General features: G+C 45.5%; 1 protein-coding gene across 1 annotated transcript in view; it reads right to left on the reverse strand.

Moving 5' to 3' along the window:
• LOC141147268 (uncharacterized) overlaps positions 1–20,129 on the reverse strand; it is a 137,239-nt gene that overhangs the window by 13,811 nt on the left and 103,299 nt on the right. The window contains exons 3-6 of the mRNA XM_073634474.1: positions 19,566–19,734; positions 15,256–15,460; positions 8,363–8,979; positions 4,376–4,521 (exon numbers count right to left, since the gene is read on the reverse strand). Of these exons, the coding sequence (XP_073490575.1) occupies positions 4,376–4,521; positions 8,363–8,979; positions 15,256–15,460; positions 19,566–19,734 (1,137 nt within the window). The remainder of the gene's footprint in view (positions 1–4,375; positions 4,522–8,362; positions 8,980–15,255; positions 15,461–19,565; positions 19,735–20,129) is intronic.

Raw genomic sequence — 20,129 nt, forward strand, 5'->3', positions numbered from 1 at the left:
TGGTTCTCTGCCTATTTATCACAGTGCTCCTTCAGTGTCACCTACAACTCTGTCTCCTCCTCTCCATTGCCCCTTTCTGTGAGGGGCCCCCAAGGCTCTGTTCTTGGACCCCTTCTCTTCTCTATCTACACCTCCTCCCTCGGTCACTTAATAACTGCCCACGGCTTCCAATACCACTTATACGCTGTCTACTCTTCACCTCACTCCTTCAGTCTCCTCTCACATTACTAACTTACTAACTGACATATCAGCATGGATGTCCCACCACTTCCTTAAACTAAATCTCTCTAAAACGGAGCTATTAATATTCTCCCCCGCCCGTGCCCCCCTCCATGACTTTTCCATCAAAATCAACAATGCAAGCATCAGTCCCTCCCCTCACGCCAGGGTACTCGGTGTAATCCCAGACTCTGACTTGTCCTTTCAGCCTCAAATCCAATCGTTGTCAAAAGATTGTAGACCTCAACTCCGTAACATCTCTAAAATTCGCCCCTTTTTAACAAATGAAATCACCAAGCTCCTCATTCACTCCCTTGTTATCTCTCGCCTTGACTATTGCAACTCCCTTCTCACTGGCCTACCTCTCCATAGGCTCCTCCCCTCTTCAGTCTATCATTAATGCTGCTGCCAGGCTTATCCACCTTACCCACCGTTCAGCGTCTGCCAACCCTCTCCTCCAATCCCTACCCTGGCTCCCAATCGTACAGCGAATTAAATTCAAAATACTAACCACAACATACAAAGCCATTCACAACTCTGCCCCGAGCTACATCACCGATCTTGTTAAATATCACCCAAACCGTCCTCTCCGCTCCTCCCAAGACCTCCTCCTCTCAAGCACCCTCGTCTCCTCCTCCCATGCTCATCTCCAGGATTTCTCCAGAGCCTCTCCCATCCTCTGGAACTCGCTACCTCAACCTGTCCGGCTAACCCATACTCTTGCTACCTTCAGGCGATCCCTGAAAACAAATCTCTTCAGGGAAGCCTATCACTCCTCCAACTAATCTTCTTCCACTTCCATCAGCTCATTCCCCACAGTTACAACCTTTTGTACCACCTGCCCCATCCTATTAGATTGTAAGCTCTTCTGAGCAGGGCCCTTAGAACACATCAATTTGAAAACCAAACAGGAGGGCAACACGTGGACCCTGCGATCTTTCTGGAGGGAAACATCGACATCGAGTGGAAGGAGATGGCCATCAAGCTGGTCGGTTGGCCAAGAGAGGAGACCCGCTTTATAAAGGAGGGACCTTTACAGTTGGCACAGCCGACGGACGGGCAGTGGGTCAAGAAAGGTTGCAAATCTCTGACGTTCCAGAATGTGCACAGACTGCTGATGGTCAATGCAAGGAGGACCTCTGACTCCGGGTTGGAAGGTACCTCTTTGGAGAAAACTGTCAAAGACGCTTGTATTTTATTGTATTATAACTGTATTGTCTCCCTTTTTATATTGTAAAGCGCTGTAAACTGTTGGCACTATATAAATCCTGTATAATACCGTAATAATATGTATGACAGACTCCTTGTCATAGGCAAGCTCCCTGCGCCTGCTGTCACCTATGCTGGCCATACAAAAACAACGTCTTCCTTCAAAAAAAAATTAATTTTAAGAACGTTCGTTCGACTTTCTAATCGTTAGTGGGGGTCAAATGGACATTCGTTTTCCACCACAGTGACGGGAAAATTCTAAGGAGCAGAATAGAAAACTTCTCGGTCAAAGGAATTTTCAGACAGTGTATGTGGTTTTCGTTCAACAATTACATTCATTTTAATACTGAATGTTAAAAGCAAGTGAAAATTTTAAACGACATTCTTTCATTCAGCCAATGTACAAAGATTTTTCGTATGAATATTCTCGTCTGAAAATAGATACGTGTATGGTCAGCATAAGGCTCCGTTCACACCTATGCAGTTTGCTTTTGATCCGTTTCTGCAGTGCTTTTTGCTGTGCGTTTTTTTCACATGCGACTTTGTTGCGATTTGCATTTTTTTATGTTTCTTTTTTTTGACCAAATTGTTGTTGGGCAGATTAGAAAACGCAAATTGTGGCAAAAAATAACTACATGCTTTTCTGCAGCTTCTCTATTGAAGTCTATTGAACCAAAAAAAGCACCTTTTTACGTTGAAAAAAGTCCTTGACCCTTTCCAAATACACAGAGGCTGAAAAAAAGCCTAGATATGAACGTGTCCCATAGGAAACCATGGTAAATGAATTGTAGTGCGTTTCTGCAAAAAAGCACCAAAAAACGCATAGGTGTGAACCAGGCCTAAGACGTTTAGTAGCAGCAGCATGCTTTTTTTTTTTTTGTATCACCTGTCATCATGGGGTTACAAAAAACTAAAATTAGCCCTTTATAGTACAAAAAAAAAAGCAGATAATCGCTACTATAAGAGGTTAATTTACTGTATACTGTGAAACAGTGAAAGTAATAATATATTACTTATATCATACTGTATATATAATAATAAATACACCCAGAAGTAGGATATACGGGCATTTTAACTGGGAGTCAGACATGAAGCTATATGAAGGGTGGGAGGGAGATAAATATTAATATATATCAATATATATTAAAATTAATATATATAGATAAATATTTTATAGTAAAGTAGTACTAAAAGTTGAGACAATTTTTTTCATGGATATAATCATTTTAAATATAATGCACAATACTGGTAAAAGTTTATTTTAAATGTAATTGTAATGCCTTCTATTACCTCCAGTCTATCAGCCTCCACCTTCTCTGGGTTCAGATGCTGATCTTCCTGCACAGAGCCTTTAAAGTGATTTTTTTTTTTTTTAACCACTTACAGACCAGAAAATTTTCCCCCTTAATGACCATTCCATTTTTTTTGCGATACGGCACTGCGTTGCTTTAACTGACCGTGATCGTGCAATGCTGTACCCAAACAAAATTGACGTCCTTTTTTTCCCACAAATAGAGCTTTCTTTTGGTGGTATTTGACCACCTCTGCGGGTTTTATTTTTTGTGCTATAAATAAAAAAAGAGCAACAATTTTGAAAATAAATAAATTTTTTTTACTTTTTGCTATAATAAATATCCCCCCCCTAAAAAAAATGTTTTCATCAGTTTAGGCCAATATGTATTCTTCCACATATTTTTGGTAAAAAAAAAAAAAAATAAAAAATTGCAATAAGCCTATATTGATTGTTTTGCGCAAAATGTATAGCGTCTACAAAATAGGGGATAGATTTATGGCATTTTTATTATTTATTTTTTACTAGTAATAGCGGCAATCTGTGATTTTTAGCGGGGACTGCGACATTGCGGCGGACAGATCGGACACTTTTGACACTTTTTTGGGACCATTGACATTTATACAGCCATCAGTACTATAAAAATGCACTAATTACTGTGTAAATGTCACTGGCAGGGAAGTGGTTAACACTAGGAGGCGATCAAGAGGTTAAATGTGTTCCCTGGGAGGTGTTTCTAACTGTGGGGGATGGGACTGACTGGAGGAGGAGAGAGATTGCTGTTCCTGATCACTAGGAACAGCAGATCTCTCTCTCTCCTCCTTTGTCAGAATGGGGTTCTGTTTTCTTTACATTGACACATCCCCATTCTGGCTCTCTTTCCCGCAATTGCGGGTGGCCGGTGGACATCGCGGCTGCAGGCCACGCGCATCAGGTCCCCTTCGCTGTGCAGTGGGCGCACGCGCCTGCTATGGCTCTTAAAGGAGCCGACGTACAGCTACGGCGATTCGCGGGAAGATCCTGCAGTATAATGGCGGCGGCTGGTCGGCAGGTGGTTAAACAACAAACATGTCATACTTACCTGCTCTGTGTAATGGTTTTGCACAGAGCAGCCCTGACTCTCCTCTTCTAGGGTCCCCCACTGACGCTTTTGGCTCCTCCTGCCTTCAGAGTTCCCCAATAGCAAGCTGGAAAGTACAGTATAGAGTACCCCTAGAGCAAGGTAAAAAAAACCTCTGCCTTTAGAACCACTCACTTCCTGCCCAGGACTACATGTCCCATGAGGCATTGCTCCTCACACATTCACATATACAAGTTCTCAGGCACTTACTGACATGTATGGATGGTGTACTGAGCTGTATGTGTGCTGCACTGTATTTCCTGATGTGTAAACAAATAATGCATTCTTTATGCAGGCTGACCAACTAATCGATTATGAAAATAGTTGACAACTATTTTCATAATTGATTGTCGATTAATCGATTAGTTGTTTTTTGGCTCTAGTCAACAATTCAAGTGTCATAGATACATGATCAATGTGTAAAATAATGATTTTCCAGGAACAGTTGAAAATCTTTATAAAGTGATAAACTTCACAAAAAATTCTGTGTGGAATAGATGTGATGATCAGTGAAGGGATTTCCAGCATTGTCTCACCTTAAGAGCTCCTTCTCCTTCTCCAGGGCGTTGAGCGTAGCCACTGATGTCGGCTGCTGGAGGCAGTAGGTCTGGAAGGCCGGCAGCATGTTGACAAAGTCCAAGAAGATCTCCCCGATGCAGATTGTCATCAGGTCATCGTCACCCTGTGGTGGGGAGAACACAACACAAGGCTTACTTAATGAGCGAACAAATACGTTTTATCACTGTACAAAGAACTAGCATTAGCATTTATGTGCAGAGCTCAAATGATGATACTTTTATTTATTGAAGGCATTTATATAACACCAACAGGGCTCCTGTTAGAAACCACAGGGCCTCATACAGCCAACCTAATATGATTCAGTTATGTTTGAACACAGTGAGTGATCAGTACCAATCACTCATTAAGTTAATTCATGAAAGGAAGTGGCTGGTAAATGTGACATATCCTGAAGGATCCTATCATGTGCTTGTAGCTGTCGGTGGGATAGAGGGGAGGAAAGCCAGCAGCACTGTGGGGGCAAACGGGGCACACAGGGGGGCTGAGCAGCAGGGGCAACATATGGTGCACAGGGAGGGTGATCGGTTCAGTGGAGGGTAGCCTCTCTGCAGCAGCTGAAAACCGGCGGGAGGGAGAGTAGAAGAAGCCAGCTTTCAGCTGCTGCAGAGGGAACCATACAGGGGTTCAGCTCCAGTAATTGTGCACCCCCCCCCCCCCCGCAGCACCGATCACCCTTCCTGCCCAGATCCGATTCACTCTCCTGCCTGGGCCCTCCTGCTGGCCCAGGCTCCATACAGGACTGTTGGTACCCCCTTATCCATGGCCCTGAGCACCACCAATTTATGTAGTGCTTTACATGCTGTACATTCATATCAGTCCCTGCTGACAAGGTCCCTATGTCATATACACTGTACAGGACACCAGGAATGGGTCCTGGATGGGAGGTATATTTCCTCACTATTTGGGCTGTGGTCCCTTTAAGGGGGATGATGTGAACACATTTTAATACTCAGGGGTTCTCATCCATGCAGGTTGAAGGGTTCCGGGGGAATGTCCGGTTGGAGAGTATTGTCTTGCAATGGCGTCCCTAAGGGGGGGCCAGAGGGGGCCCTGACCACCCCAACATTATGCTGTGCCCCACCATGTGCCCCCCCCAAAAAAAAAAAATTTTTTTTTTTTTTACAAAAAATCAATGTCTAAGAGGGAGAGAGTCCCCAGTCAGCTCCTGCGGGTGGTTCCTCCCCCCTCCCCTGCTCACTGACACTGCATAATGCGAGTGCTCACACAAGCACGGCCTCCCGATCTGCTCCTTCACCTGCATCCTCATTGGCAGGGAGAAGAGCGAGTTGCAGGAAGGACTCCACCAGGACTCTCAGTTACTGAAAAAACAGACTGATTTCTCCCGTCCTTAGGACAGGAGAACCAGCCTGTAAATTCCAGATGCCAGACCAGCGCTGTCAATAGCAGGGGCAGGACAGCAAGAGGAGGCTGGGGAACCCCACAGTGGCAGAACCCCAGTGCCCGGAGGCAAGACAACCTTTGCAACCCTGATAGTTCTCCCACTGCTTTGGATCCTTATATTTTCTTGGTATGCTGGTGACATATATCTCTTGTTTTCTGCCACCCTGGGGGGCCCCAATACAGTAGGAAGGGAGCTCACTGCAGAACATGTGAAAGGGCTCGTTGTGGGGTCGTAGTAAAGGGCCCCAGTATATATATATTTATATATATATGCATTTTATAGTTGCCCCCCTACTTTTGTCCCTGTCCCCCCATGTGCCCCCCCTAAATTTGAAAGCTGGAGACGCCACTGTTGTCTTGCAGTACTCTCTGAATTGGTAAGTCCTCATTTGAGACATGGAATTCAGAGGCTCTGAGAGCTTTTGGATGGAAAAGAGCTTCCAAAACCTGATTACAAGTACTTTGGTCCCAAAAGAGTTAAAGTGATTGTAAAGGAAAATTTTAAGATAGCAAAAAAAAAAAAAAAATGTTATACTTACCTGCTCTGTGTAAAAGTTTTGCACACAGCAGTCCCGATCCTCCTCTTCTCGGGTCCCCTCACCGGTGCTCTGGGCCCCTCCCCTTTGCAGAGTGCCGCCATAGAAATTCTGCATTCTTGCTATGGGGGCACTCATGTGTGCATGCTTCTGAGCCAGCTCTCTGTGTCCATAAGATACAGAGAGCATGGCTCAGCACTACCCCCTGATCCCACCTCACTGGCTGTGATTGACAGCAGCAGGAGCCAGTTGCTCCTGTTGCTTCTGCTCCTGCTCCAGCTCCTGCTGTTGCATCTCAAATAAATCAGGAGAGACAGACCCGGGAGAGCCTCGGGTCTCATGCACATCGCTGGATTGGGATTGAGCTTAGGTAAGTATTAGGGGAGCTGAGGGGGCAGCTGAACACTGAAGGTTTTTTACCTTCATGCATAAAATGCACCTTCAGCCTTTACAACCACTTTAACCCATCTGTAGGACAGCCCAGAAAAAGGAACAGGAAACAGTCAGCAGGTTTTGGTAAGGTAGAACATTTCACAGCTATGAGAAAGTGTGACTGTCTGGCAACTGAGACATCGTTTTTCTGAGCTCCTGCGGCCTTTGCAATACGCCAAAAAGAGTGGGAACCCTGAACCCTCGTGTGGGACTGGTATAACTGGAGGTGAGCCATTGGGCTATTTTTTTACTACTCCAGAAGTATGGACTGTTTTGTGTTTGTTTTACTGAAGAAAACTACTTTCTTTGCTGGTTTTGAGAGTACAATAAAGACTGTTTGCTTTTGCAAGCAGCTGGCTGGTTGCATGGCTCCCCATATTACAACACATTCCAGCATGCCTTTAGAATGTTGGAGGAATCTGGAGTACCCGAAGGAAACGCAAGTAACAAACGCAAGTAGCAAGGAAACGCAAGTAACAAAGAGAACATGCAAACCCCAGGCAGATAACTGCCTAGCTGGGATTTGGAATGAGGACTCCTGTGCTGCAAGGTAGAAGTGCCACTTTCACCCTCTTAAAACTGAACTCTAGGCAAATACAGTATCTCACAAAAGTGAGTACACCCCTCAGATTTTTGTAAATATTTTATTCTATCTTTTCATGTGACAACACTGAAGAAATGACACTTTGCTACAATGTAGTGAGTGTACAGCTACAAGCAATGAATGTACGTCTCATCTCTCGCCTGACAGGTAGGACAAAGGGAGAGTGAGGAGTAACGAGCAGTAACAACTTTGATAATTTCACCCCACTCTGTACATCCTCACACACTGCTATAGTTCAATCCACTGCAGCAGCTGACAAGGGTGACAACGTTACAGTGATTTGGCCACCATTTAAAAAGTGTTGTCACCCTGCTTAAGGAAATGCACAGCCAAGGTAGGATCAGCAGGTATTTTCTATGTGTTATGTGGGGTTTTAGAAAAAACAAAATTCAGTGTTCTTGTCATGGCCTAAGTGACATAATTTTTGCTGTCTGCTCACAGCACTACCTTAATGTGCCCAAAAATCCCAACTAATCCACAGCCAGCTCCACCCAACCAAAGGGTGCTGGCTCCAAGATAGTACCAGACCTGTTAACATCAAAGGTAGAGAAACAAGAATGGACCCACTCAACTTTAAAAATTCCAGGGAACATTTGTGGGTATCGCTCCATACAGAGAAAATCCACCTGTTACGCATTTCACTCCAAAAGGAACTTGCTCACTTAGTAACTCTTTCATGTCTCTGTGTCCTGAGCTTTTACCTGGTCAAACGCTTGGTTGATCTCTTCTTGGAGGACCTCAAGGAACTTCTCATTGAGATGAATGAATTCTTGTAAGTTGCTGAACTTGACGGCTAGCTCTAATGCGTTTTACTCTATGATTAAGCTCCTGCTGGAGTGAAACGCGTAAGTGGAGCAGGTAGATTTTCTCTATATCAGGTGACACCAATAAATGGACTCTGAAGTTGAGCAGCTCCATTCTTGTTTCTCTGCCTTTAATTTGACCAACTTTTTGTGTCCCTGAGCTTTTACCTGGTCAAACGCTTGGTCAATCTCTTCTTGGAGGACCTCGAGGAACTTCTCATTGAGGTCGATGAGTTCCTGTATGTTGCTGAACACGATAACCAGCTGCTCCTGAGTCAGTAATCCCGCCGTCTGCATTGGGAGGTAGAATTCCTCTTTAATGATCCTCAGATCCTCCCTGTAACTTGTCTCCGTGTTGACGAATTCTAGGACGGCTTCCTTGCGCTCCATGCGGCGGGTGAGGCATTTCATGCACAGGGTCTCTCTCCTCTTGCCCCGGCTCTCAGTGTCCATGGCGAAATTGCTCTCCCCGCAGTCTATGCAAGGCCGGTGGGCCTCCCAGGCCTCCAAAGAAGCGCTGCATTCCGCCACTCTGGCTCTCCACCTCCGAGATAAGGCATCCCCAATGCCGCTGTCCGCCCGCTCCACCTCCCCAGGCTTGGCCGGCCTGGTGCTCCCTTCGCACTCATCTCTCTCGTCGCTGACTCCTACGATGCCGCTGTCCGTGCTCAAGCTGCTGATGTTGCTCCAGCGATGGCGCGACCGATAGGACCGTCTTGATGAATGGTTCCCCTCTTTGCCAGTGCTGCAGGAAGTGGTGGTGTTGGCTTTCATCAACATCGGCCCTGCACCATAGAGAACATAGAGGTTAGCAACTTGAGCGTTGTCATCTAAAGCCAAAACTGTCTTTTTTTTAAATTTTGTATAGACTAGCCTAGGAGTGACCCTTCCACTGTCGCTGACATAAGTCTTACAGTGCATCCAGAAAGTATTCACAGTGCTTCAATTTTTCCACATTTTGTTATGTCACAGTCATACTCCAAAATGGATTAAATTAATTATTTTCCTCAAAATTCTACAAACAATCCCCCATAATGACAACGTGAAAAAAGTTTGTTTGAAAGCTTCTCAAATTTATTAAAAATAAAAAAGGAAAAAATCCCATGTACATAAGTATCACAGCCTTTGCCATGACACTCAAAATTGAGCTCAGGTGCATTCTGTTTCCACTGATCATCCTTGAGATGTTTCCACAAATTGATTGGAGTCCACTTGTGGTAAATTCAGTTGAGTAGACATGATTTGGAAAGGTACACACATGTCTATATAAGGACCCACAGTTAACAGTGCATGTCAGAGCACAAACCAAGCCATGAAGTCCAAGGAATTGTCTGTAGACCTCTGAGACAGGATAGTTTGGAGGCACAGATCTGGGGAAGGGTACAGAAAAATTTCTGCAGTATTGAAGGTCCCAATGAGCACAGTGGCCTCCATCATCTGTAAATGGAAGAAGATTGGAACCATTAGAGCTCTTCCTATAGCGGGCCGTCCGGCCAAACTGAGCGATCCGGGGAGAAGGGCCTTAGTCAGGGAGGTGACCAAGAATCTGATGGTCACTTTGACAGCGCTGCAACATTTCTCTGTGGAGAGAGCACTCCACCAATCAGGCCTGTATGGTAGAGTGGCCAGACGGAAGCTACTCCTCAGTAAAAGGCACATGACAGCCCACCAGGAGTTTGGCAAAAGGCACCTGAAGGACTCTCAGACCATGAGAAACAAAACTCTCTGGTCTGATGAAACAAAGAATGAACTCTTTGGCCTAAATGGCAAGCATCATGTCTGGAGGAAGCCAGGCACCGCTCATCATCTGGCCAATACCATCCCTACAGTGAAGCATGGTGGTGGCAGCATCATGCAGTGGGGATGTTTTTCAGTGGTAGGAACTGGGAGACTGGTCGGGATCGAGGGAAAGATGCATGCAGCAATGTACAGGTCATCCTTGATGAAAACCTGCTCCAGAGCGCTCTGGACCTCAGACAGAGGCGAAGGTTCAACAATGACCCTAAGCACACAGCCAAGATAACAAAGGAGTGGCTATTGGACAACTCTGTGAATGTCCTTGAGTGGCCCAGCCAGAGTCCAGACTTGAACCCTATTGAACATCTCTGGAGAGATCTGAAAATGGCTGTGCACCGACGCTCCCCATACAACCTGATGGAGCTTGAGAGGTCCTGCAAAGAAGAATGGGAGAAACTGCCCAAAAATAGGTGTGCCAAGCTTGTAGCATCATACTCAGAAAGACTTGAGGCTGTAATTGGTGCCAAAGGAGCTTCACCGGAAGTATTGAGCAAAGGCTGTGATACTTATGTACATGAGAATTTTTTTGTTTTTTATTTTTAATAAATTTGCAAAGATTTCAAACAAACTTCTCTCACGTTGTCATTATGGGGGATTGTTTGTAGAATTTTGAGAAAAATAATGAATTTAATCTATTTTGGAATGAGGCTGTAACATAACAAAATGTGGAAAAAGTGAAGCGCTGTACTTTCCGGATGCACTGTATGTTGGCAGGAGCACTCCCGGCTGCTATACTATTTGGCTCACATTTGTTAAGCCGATTGTCTGGTTTCTGGTGGAAGTAAATTTTATTTCGGTTTCGGATGTATTTGTTAATTCAAGAATTCATTTCAGAAGCATTCGTTAATAGAACCAATTACACCTGTGCAGTTTGTTTCGTTCCGAATTCGTTTTTTAACGAATTTTGACAAATTTGTTAATTCAGAAATATCCGAATTAACGAAAACCTGTTTAACAAATTTTTCTGAATATTTGTAAATTTGAATATTCGAAAATTCGTAAATTTTTAAATTCGAAAATCCGAAAACCTGGAAAATTCAAAAATCCTGAAATAATAACTAACTAATAAAATTATAGGTATTGCAATTTCCTTTCAAATTTGGCTGTTAGTAAACTTAACGAATACGAATCTACCTAAAGTTACAAATTATCAGAAATAACAAATGCCGTATCTAAACGAATGGAACGTAACGCATTAATAATAATAAATAACAATAATAATGATAAAAACTTTTTATTATTATTTATTATTAATTTGTTCCGTTCCATTTGTTTACATTCTTATAACAAAAAGGGGGTTATTGCCAACTGATTGGGAAAGAGCTAGTTCAGGTCCACATCCCTAATACAACATGTAAAAACTAAGTTCCTCAAAAAGTGGGACTTTAATGGACCAGAAATGCTCAAGGAGTAGTACATTTTGGAAAAATACAAATTTATTACAACATGTCAGCAAAATGTATACAGTTGACACATATGTAAGTGATAAGAATACACATGAAAAACAAACAATACAAAAAAAGAGAAGGAAAGCCCTGATCAACTGTCGGAAAGACAGAAAAAATCCAACGCGTTACGACAAATGAGGTAGAGGTCTTCTTCAGGGTAAGTGGGCTGACATTTTCCAGATCAATACATACAATCTATGATATTAATAGATACATTATGAACTTTGACATGCATTTGTCATTTTGTAACATAACTTATAACCTAAAAGTTAAAACAAAAGAACAAAGTGTGCATGCAGGTATCCATACTGACCCCACGTGTCTTATGTGTCAATCAGAATAGATTCCAAGCTCAACAGATAAAAGGAGACTAGAACTCCAGTAAAATGCCATGTAGCCAAAGCAGGAGGGAAAACCGAGCCGTGGCCCCATAAAAGATCCCCCCTGTGTTTGCCTGAACCTGCCTCCCAAAAGGGGGCCCGAGCAGCGTCAAAGGAAGATCAAACAAAAATCTAGGTATATGCAGAAACAAAAAGAAAAGAAAAAGACCAATAATGAATAGATTATACTATAAAAAAATCCTACTGTAAAACAAAAAATTGATACACCAAAACAATGGACGCTCAGTAGTGTCGTCCAAACAGGTGATAATGATAACCATACCTATCATTTAGAGGTTTGTAAGGTGAATCTATCACCATGGAAGTTGGTCAATAGCGCAAAGATAGATCCCACTGTCCTTCTACAGTGGCCTTGTCATGACCTTGCAGTAATACATTCATGACCTGTCTGTCTCTTACCTGGTCTGTGTATCGGCCTTGAGGCTTGTACTTTCACACCTGCATGCTTAAGTAATCTTCCCTCAGTGTGGCTCCACCCTAGCCTCAACAGGAACCACTATTTAACACCGTATTCTCCAAGCCTGCCTTGCCGTGCAATATTGTGTGTTTGGCTTCCTGTTTGCCGTGTGCTCTAAGTTTGTCTCTGTCTCTGTTACTGATCTTGGCGTGTTCCCGCCTATCCCTGTCTGCTTGTGACCCTGACCTTTGGCGCGTTCTCGACTATCCCTGTTTGCCTGTGACCCTGACTTTTGGCGTGTTCTCTGTTATCCTTGTCTGCTAGTCGCCAAGACATTTGGCTACCTCCTTACTATTCCTTGCTGTCCTGGGCTGCTGTTTCCTCTCTATCCTCCTGTAGCCTACCGTGAGCGTGAGCTGGGAGACCCTGGGGGACGCGACCTGGAGCCAGTTGCAGCCCAGTCCATCCTCACCACTAGAGGCTCTGGTGAACACCTACTGGCTCTTAGACTCTGCGCCCCGGGGAATCTATGCTCTAACTCACTGTGGGATCCGTGTTGGTGCTCCAGGGGACCTGCCTTCCTGAACCACCCCGAGTTCCATCTGCAGCAGTCAGCCTTAGGGTCCACTATCATAGCGGTGCACTCCTGACCCCAACGGGGTGCATCTGTCACCTGGATACAGGTGACCTGAAAGGCCTTCTACAGTGGGATCTGTCTTTGCGGTATGGACCAACTTCCATGGTGATAGATTCATCTTACAAACCTCTAAATGATAGGTATGATTATTATTATCAACTGTTTGGATGACACTACTGAGCGTCCATTGTTCTGGTGTATTTATTTTTTATTTTATAGTACGATTTTTTATAGTATAATCTATTCATTATTGGTCTATTTCTTTTTGTTTCTGCATATACTTAGATTTTTGCTGGATCTTCCTTTGATGCTCCTCAGGCCCCTTTTTGGGAGGTAGGTTAAGGCGAACATGGGGGGGGGATCTTTTATGGGGTCACGGCTCAGTTTTCCCTCCTGCTTTGGCTACATGGCATTTCACTGGCGTTCTAGTCTTCTTTTATCTGTTGAGCTGGGAATCTATTCTAATGGACACATAAGGCACGTGAGGTCAGTATGGATACCTGCATGCACATTTTGTTCTTTTGTTATAACTTTTATGTTATAAGTTATGTTACATTATGAACTTTGACATGCATTTGTAATTTTTTATCTATTGATATTATAGATTGTATGTATTGATCTGGAAAATGTCAGCCCACTTACCCTGAAGAAGACCTCTACCTCATTCGTCGAAACACGTTGGATTTCTTCTGTCTTTCCGACAGTTGCTCTGGGCTTTCCTTCTCCTTTTTTGTATTGTTTGTTTTTCATGTTTATTCTTATCACTATCATGTGTGTCAACTGTATAAATTCTGCTGACATGTTGTAATAAATTTGTATTTTTACAAAATTCCCTACTCCTTGAGCATTTCTGGTTCTTTAAAGTCCCACTTTTTGAGGAACTTAGTTTTTACATTTGTTTAGATTCGGCATTCGTTATTTCGGATAATTTGTAACTTCGGATAAATTGGTATTCGTTACGTTCACTAACAACCAAATTTGAAAGGAAATTGCAATACCTATAATTTAATAGTTAGTTGTTATTATTAGTTAGTTAGCTATTATTTAGAATTTTTGGATTTTCAGTCTTTCGAGTTTTTGTATTTTCTTTCTTATTTTCGGATTTACGAATTTACAAAATTACGAATTTACAAAATTACGAATTTACAAAATCACGAATTTTCGAATTGCGATCATAATGAATGTCCTGAAAAATGAAAAAAAAAAAACAAACAAAAACAAAACGAAACGAAAACGAACACATTTTTCGGCAGTGCACATGTCTAGAACCGATTCGTTTTTGGAATACGTTTGGTATCTTCGGCATTCATTTAGTTTCATTCGGGTACATTAAGAAGAGACGGTTATAAAAAAGTGGGCAGCCACCGCGTGCCTAACAACCATGACTCATCTTCTGCCAGCGGGATTCCCTGCTGTCAGCAGAATGTAAACAAAACAAATGCCAGTTACATTAAAAAAAAAAACAGCGTGGGGTCCCCCCAATCCATACCAGGCCCTTACGTCTGGTATGGATTTTAATGGGAACAATGGACATAGTAACAAATGTGAACAAATCCAAAAAAGTTATAATGAAATTTTCAGATTTATTTCAATTTAAATTCATTTAATTAATTTGGATTCTTTGAGAATTGCTGGTTGTTAAGAAGCGGGCGGCCACCTCGTCCTTAACAACCATGACTCATCTCCTGTCAGCGGGATTCTAGTATGGAGTTTAAGAGGAACCCCGTGCCAAAATTAAAAAAAAAATGGCTTGGGGGTCTTTCCCCCAAAAAATTTATACCAGACGTAGAATAGGAAAGAGCTGCAAACCCCCCACAACCACGCGCTTTGCATGTGGTTGCTGTGCGTTTGTTGGCAACAATGAGGTATAAAACAGGCAATGAGGAAAAGTCACATCGCCTCCTCACTGCCTGTTAATCACTGCTGAAAAGCAATCTGAACTCAGATTGCTCTTCAGAGGAGTGGTGGATTTAGCTGCACATCTGAAGAGATGACTCTCCCAGTTTCTCTTGTGTCTCCGGGACAGGAAGTGAAGGGAAATCTCCCCAATAGGACAGCAAAAAAAACAAAACTAAAAAAAATCTGTCAAGGGTTCTAACCCTTTCCTATTCTACCCAAAACTAAAAAAATATATATTTTTTTATTTTAGTGGTCACTAGAGTGGAGAAGGGTTAGTGATGATTTAAATGTCCCGCCCAAAGCAATAAATTGTCCATTGTTGGTGGATGTTCTCTGTGACATATTATACAGTATAATACATTGCCAGCTTTCCATTAACCCTTCCATGGGCTCAGGGTAGGTGACCCCTCTGGTGGGTGGGGGTTGAGTGGGGGGTGGGGTTCAGCATTAATGTATGTAAAGTATAATAGCTCAGCGGGTACCGTTCTCTTTCTCCTGCCTCTGCCGGTGTGCGTGCTGCCGGGCCGCCGCTGCGATCTTCAGCTCCAGCTGTTTCCTCTTCACTGCGTCCGTGGGCATGGGGTCACTGAAGTGTGGGCGCAGGCGGCAGCCACGCTGGCTTTTCCCTGAGTCACCGGCTTCATGAGTCATGTCTGAGCTCGACCTCCGACACCCGGGACTGCAGAGCTGAATGACAAAGATAATGAGAGATAATGAGTGACACCGCCAGTCCATCTATTTATCATACCTGCTAGATTTGTTCCATAGATATGTTATGATGCAAATCCTGAAAATAAATGTAGTGATAATTCTCCCCTTGCTTTGTTTTTGAATCTTCCTATAATCCGGGGTGGGGGGGGCTGCTCCCCCCCCCCCATAGCAGTGTCATCTGCCCCCTACACTCTCCCCCCCACCCCACACTGTAGTATCCTCTGATTCTTTGTGCCCACCCAGCAGTGTCCTGTACCCCCCCAAAAGCAGTGTACTGTGCCCCCCAGCAGTTTCCTTCACATCACCCCCCCCCCCCACTGTAGTGTCTTCTGCCCCCAATAACAGTGTCCTGTGCTCCCCCTCAAAGCAGTGTCCTCTGCCGCCCCCCTTCACATCACCTCCCTCACACTGTAGTATCCTCTGCCCCCCCCTACGGTAGTGTCCTGTGCCCCCCTCCAAAGCAGTGTCCTCTGTCCCCCTCACATCACCCTACCCCCACTGTAGTGTCCTCTGCCTCCCCCCCAAAGCAATGTCCTGTGCCCCTATCACATTACCCTACCCCCAATGTAGTGTCCTCTGACTCCCCCCCATAGCAATGTCCTGTGCCCCTATCACATTACCCTACCCCCAATTTAGTGTCCTCTGCCCCCCCCCCCCCCATAGCAGTGTCCATTGCCCCTCTCACATCACCCTACCCCCACTGTAGTGTCCTCTGCCCCCCCCATAGCAATGTCCTGTGCCCCCCTCACATCACCCTATCCCCACTGTAGTGTCCTCTGCCCCCCCCCCATAGCAGTGTCCATTGCCCCTTTCACATCACCCTACCCCCACTGTAGTGTCCTCTGCCTCCCCCCCCCATAGCAGTGTCCTGTGCCCCTCTCACATCACTCTATCCCCACTGTAGTGTCCTCTGCCCCCCCCTATAGCAGTGTCCTGTGTGCCCCCCCCCAAAGTAGTGTCCTCTGTCCCCTTCACATCACCTTCCTCCACTGTAGTGTTCTCTGCCCCCCCTCCCCATAGCAGTGTCCTGTGCCCCCCCCATAGCAGTGCCTTGTGCCCCCCCCCCCCCCAAAGCAGTGTCCTCTGTCCCCTTCATATCACCTTCCTCCACTGTAGTGTTCTCTGCCCCTCCCCCATAGCAGTGTCCTGTGCCCCTCAAAGCAGTGTCCTCTGTACCCTTTCACTTCACCCCTCCCCCACTGTAGTGTCCTCTGTCCCCCCTCTCCCCCCAGAGCAGTGTCCTGTGTCCCCCTAAAGCAGTGTCCTCTGCCCCTTCAGATCACCCCCCACTGTAGTGTCCTCTGCCCCTCCCCCCCATAGCAGTGTCCTGTGCCCCCCCAAGCAGTGTCCTCTGTCCCCTTCACATCACCTTCCTCCACTGTAGTGTTCGCTGCCCCCCCCCCATAGCAGTGTCCTGTGCCCCCCCCCCCCCAAAGTAGTGTCCTCTGTCCCCTTCACATCACCTTCCTCCACTGTAGTGTTCGCTGCCCCCCCCCCCCATAGCAGTGTCCTGTGCCCCCCCCCCCCCCCCCAAAGTAGTGTCCTCTGTCCCCTTCACATCACCTTCCCCTACTGTAGTGTTCTCTGCCCCTCCTCCATGGTAGTGTCCTGTGCCCCTCAAAGCAGTGTCCTCTGTCCCCTTCACTTCACCCCCCCCCCCCCCACTGCAATGTCCTCCCCCCCAAATAGCAGTGTCCTGTGTCCCCCCAAAGCAGTGTCCTCTGCCCCCCTTCACTGTAGTATCCTCTGCCCCTCCCCATAGCAGTGTCCTGTGCCCCCCCCAAAAGCAGTGTCCTCTGTCCCCTCACCCCCCCCCCCCACTGTAGTGTCCTCTGCCCCTCCCACCCATATCAGTGTCCTCTGCCCTCCCAAAGCAGTGTCCTTTTCCCCCCTTTACATCACATGCACCCCCCCACTATATTGTCCATAGTCGCGATCTACATGTCGGCTGCACACAGTTGCGATCGGTGCCTTGCCAACCCCCCGCCATAATGTATTTTATACACTTAATAGCTCAGTTCACACTCATTCATTTATTCTTAATCCTTAACAGCACCTCAATGCACCTTGCTAAAGTGAGTCCAGAATCTGGGGCCATAACGATTGGTAACAAAAGCACAGCGTGTAGGACAACCCATTGAAATAATTGAGCTGCCATAAGCACACTGCACCTGAGCGGGCATAAACGCGGGCATGCTGCCCCCACCTGCACAGAAGAAGGCAGTATAGCATGTATTGCTCCAAAGCAGCTTTCTCCTATTGCTCACGGCAGGCTGAAACTTGTGGTGCCTCATCTAGGACTGGAGCTTGACTCCATGCAGCTCATCTAATCCTCTCTCTGAGCCAATACAGACTCAGTGAAGGATGTCACAGGGGAGCGGAGCCATCCATTCACAGGGAGATTGTTGGTTGTTCCAGTCTGTGGGGATGGATGTACAGATGATGCGGCCCCTCCTCCGCATCGATGAAAAGAGCGATCTATTTTCTGCATCCGGCTACAGACTAGACTTCATAGAGCGGATACAGACCAGAACCGCTAATGATCGGGTGTAAAATGACAATATTACCTGCAGGAAACCTCACCCTGATCGAGACAATAAAGCTTCAAATTTCTAAAGAAAAAGGAGGCCGTGTGCTTCCTCCACCCGACATTGAAAAGTCAGCCGACCTCACATCAGATATACAGTGGGGGGAAATAATGATTTGATCCCCTGCAGATTGTGTAAATTTGCCCACTTACAAAGAAATTAAGGGTCTATAATTGTTTATCATAGGTGTATTTTATATGATAGAGACAGAATATCAACCAAAAATCCAGAAAAAAACCACATGATACAAATGTTATAAATTAAGTTGCAGTTCAGTGAGTAAAAATAAGTATTTGATCCCCAAGCAAAACATGACTTAGTAGTTGGTGGAGAAACCCTTGTTGGCAATCACAGAGGTCAGACGTTTCTTGTAGTTGGTGACCAGGTTTGCACACATCTCAGGAGGGATTTTGGTCCACTCTTCTTTACAGATCTTCTCTAAATCCTTAAGGTTTCTTGGATGTCTCTTGGAAACTCGAAGTTTCAGCTCCCTCCATTTCTCTATAGGATTAAGGTTTGGAGACTGGCTAGGCCACTCCATGACCTTAAAGTGCTTCTTCTTGAACCACTCATACGTGCTTAGGCGGTATGTTTGGGGTCATTGTCATGCTGGAAGACCCATCCATGACCCATCTTCAGTGTTCTGGCTGAGGGAAGAAGATTCTCATCCAAGATCTTACAATACATGGCCCCGTCCATTGGCCCCTCAATGCGGCAAAGTCAGTCTGTACCTTTATCAGAGAAACAGCCCCAAAGCATCATGTTTCCACCTCCGTGTGACTGTAGGGATGGTGTTCTTAGGGTCATTGTCAGCATTTTTCTTCCTCCAAACACGGCACAAGAAGGCACATGTCTGAAGTTTGCCAATGAACAATACTATCAGTGCTAGGACAAGGTCATCTAGAGCCCATGCCCATGCCCCCCCTTTCCCTCAAGATGTATGAGCATTATATGTTAGCGAACCCCCCCCCCCCCCCAAAAAAAAAAACGCTTACTCACTATAAATTTCCCCTCCTCCCAGCGCAAATCCCCCCTGCTGAAACCGCCCCTCCCAGCCCAAATCTTTGCCCCACCATCCCCTCCACCACAAATTCCCTCCACCCAAAAAATTGGATTTTTGGTTGATATCCTGTCTCTATCATATAAAATACACCTATGATAAAAATGATAGACCCTTCATTTCTTTGTAAGTGGGCAAAACTTACACAATCTGCAGGGGAGCAAATCATTATTTTCCCCCCACTGTATACTGAATATTGCATGCTCAGTAATGTGTCAATGTAACACTTGCAGGTATGTATCACCTCTCACATAGATCACAGGACTCCCCCTGACAATGCCTTCTTCTGCTTTTCTCTTACAGAAGGACGGCACAATCTTTGTTAAAGCATCAGCCAGGGTCACCATCTGCTTCCTGGACTGAGATGCCGGCTCAGAGATGACACCATCATGTAAATTCCCTACTAATGCAGCCGTCATTGCTATCCACTTACACTCGGTTTGAGGTCAGAGGGCACCTCGGTGCTTAGTGCGTTCTGGAAGCTTGGCGTTGCCATTGAGACGGCGGGTGATTGACAGCTCCGTCCCTCTGACGCGCTGCTATCAGTTTTCGGGACGTCACATGATCCACTGGCTGGAGGCTCACCGCTGTCAGTGCTACAACTGTGAGGAGAGAAGAGGGTCAACCAACATCCATCATCAGCAATTCTCACTGCCTACAGCTCCAAAATATAACATCTATACATGTCATGTACAGAACTCAGCACAGGGATGGTGGGAACCCTCTCATAATGGGCACAGCGGGTGTACAGACCCAGGAACTCGGCACAGGGATGGTGGGATCCCCTCATAATGGGCACAGTGGGTGTACAGACCCCGAAACTCAGCACAGGGATGGTGGGAACCCCTCATAATGGGCACAGCGGGTGTACAGACCCGGGAACTCAGCACAGGGATGGTGGGAACCCTCTCATAATGGGCACAGTGGGTGTACAAACCCGGGAACTTGGCACAGGGATGGTGGGAACCCTCTCATAATGGGCACAGCGGGTGTACAG

The sequence above is a fragment of the Aquarana catesbeiana genome, linkage group LG06, assembly GCF_042186555.1.
Source record: "Aquarana catesbeiana isolate 2022-GZ linkage group LG06, ASM4218655v1, whole genome shotgun sequence".
In the NCBI taxonomy this organism is placed as follows: Eukaryota; Metazoa; Chordata; class Amphibia; order Anura; family Ranidae; genus Aquarana; species Aquarana catesbeiana.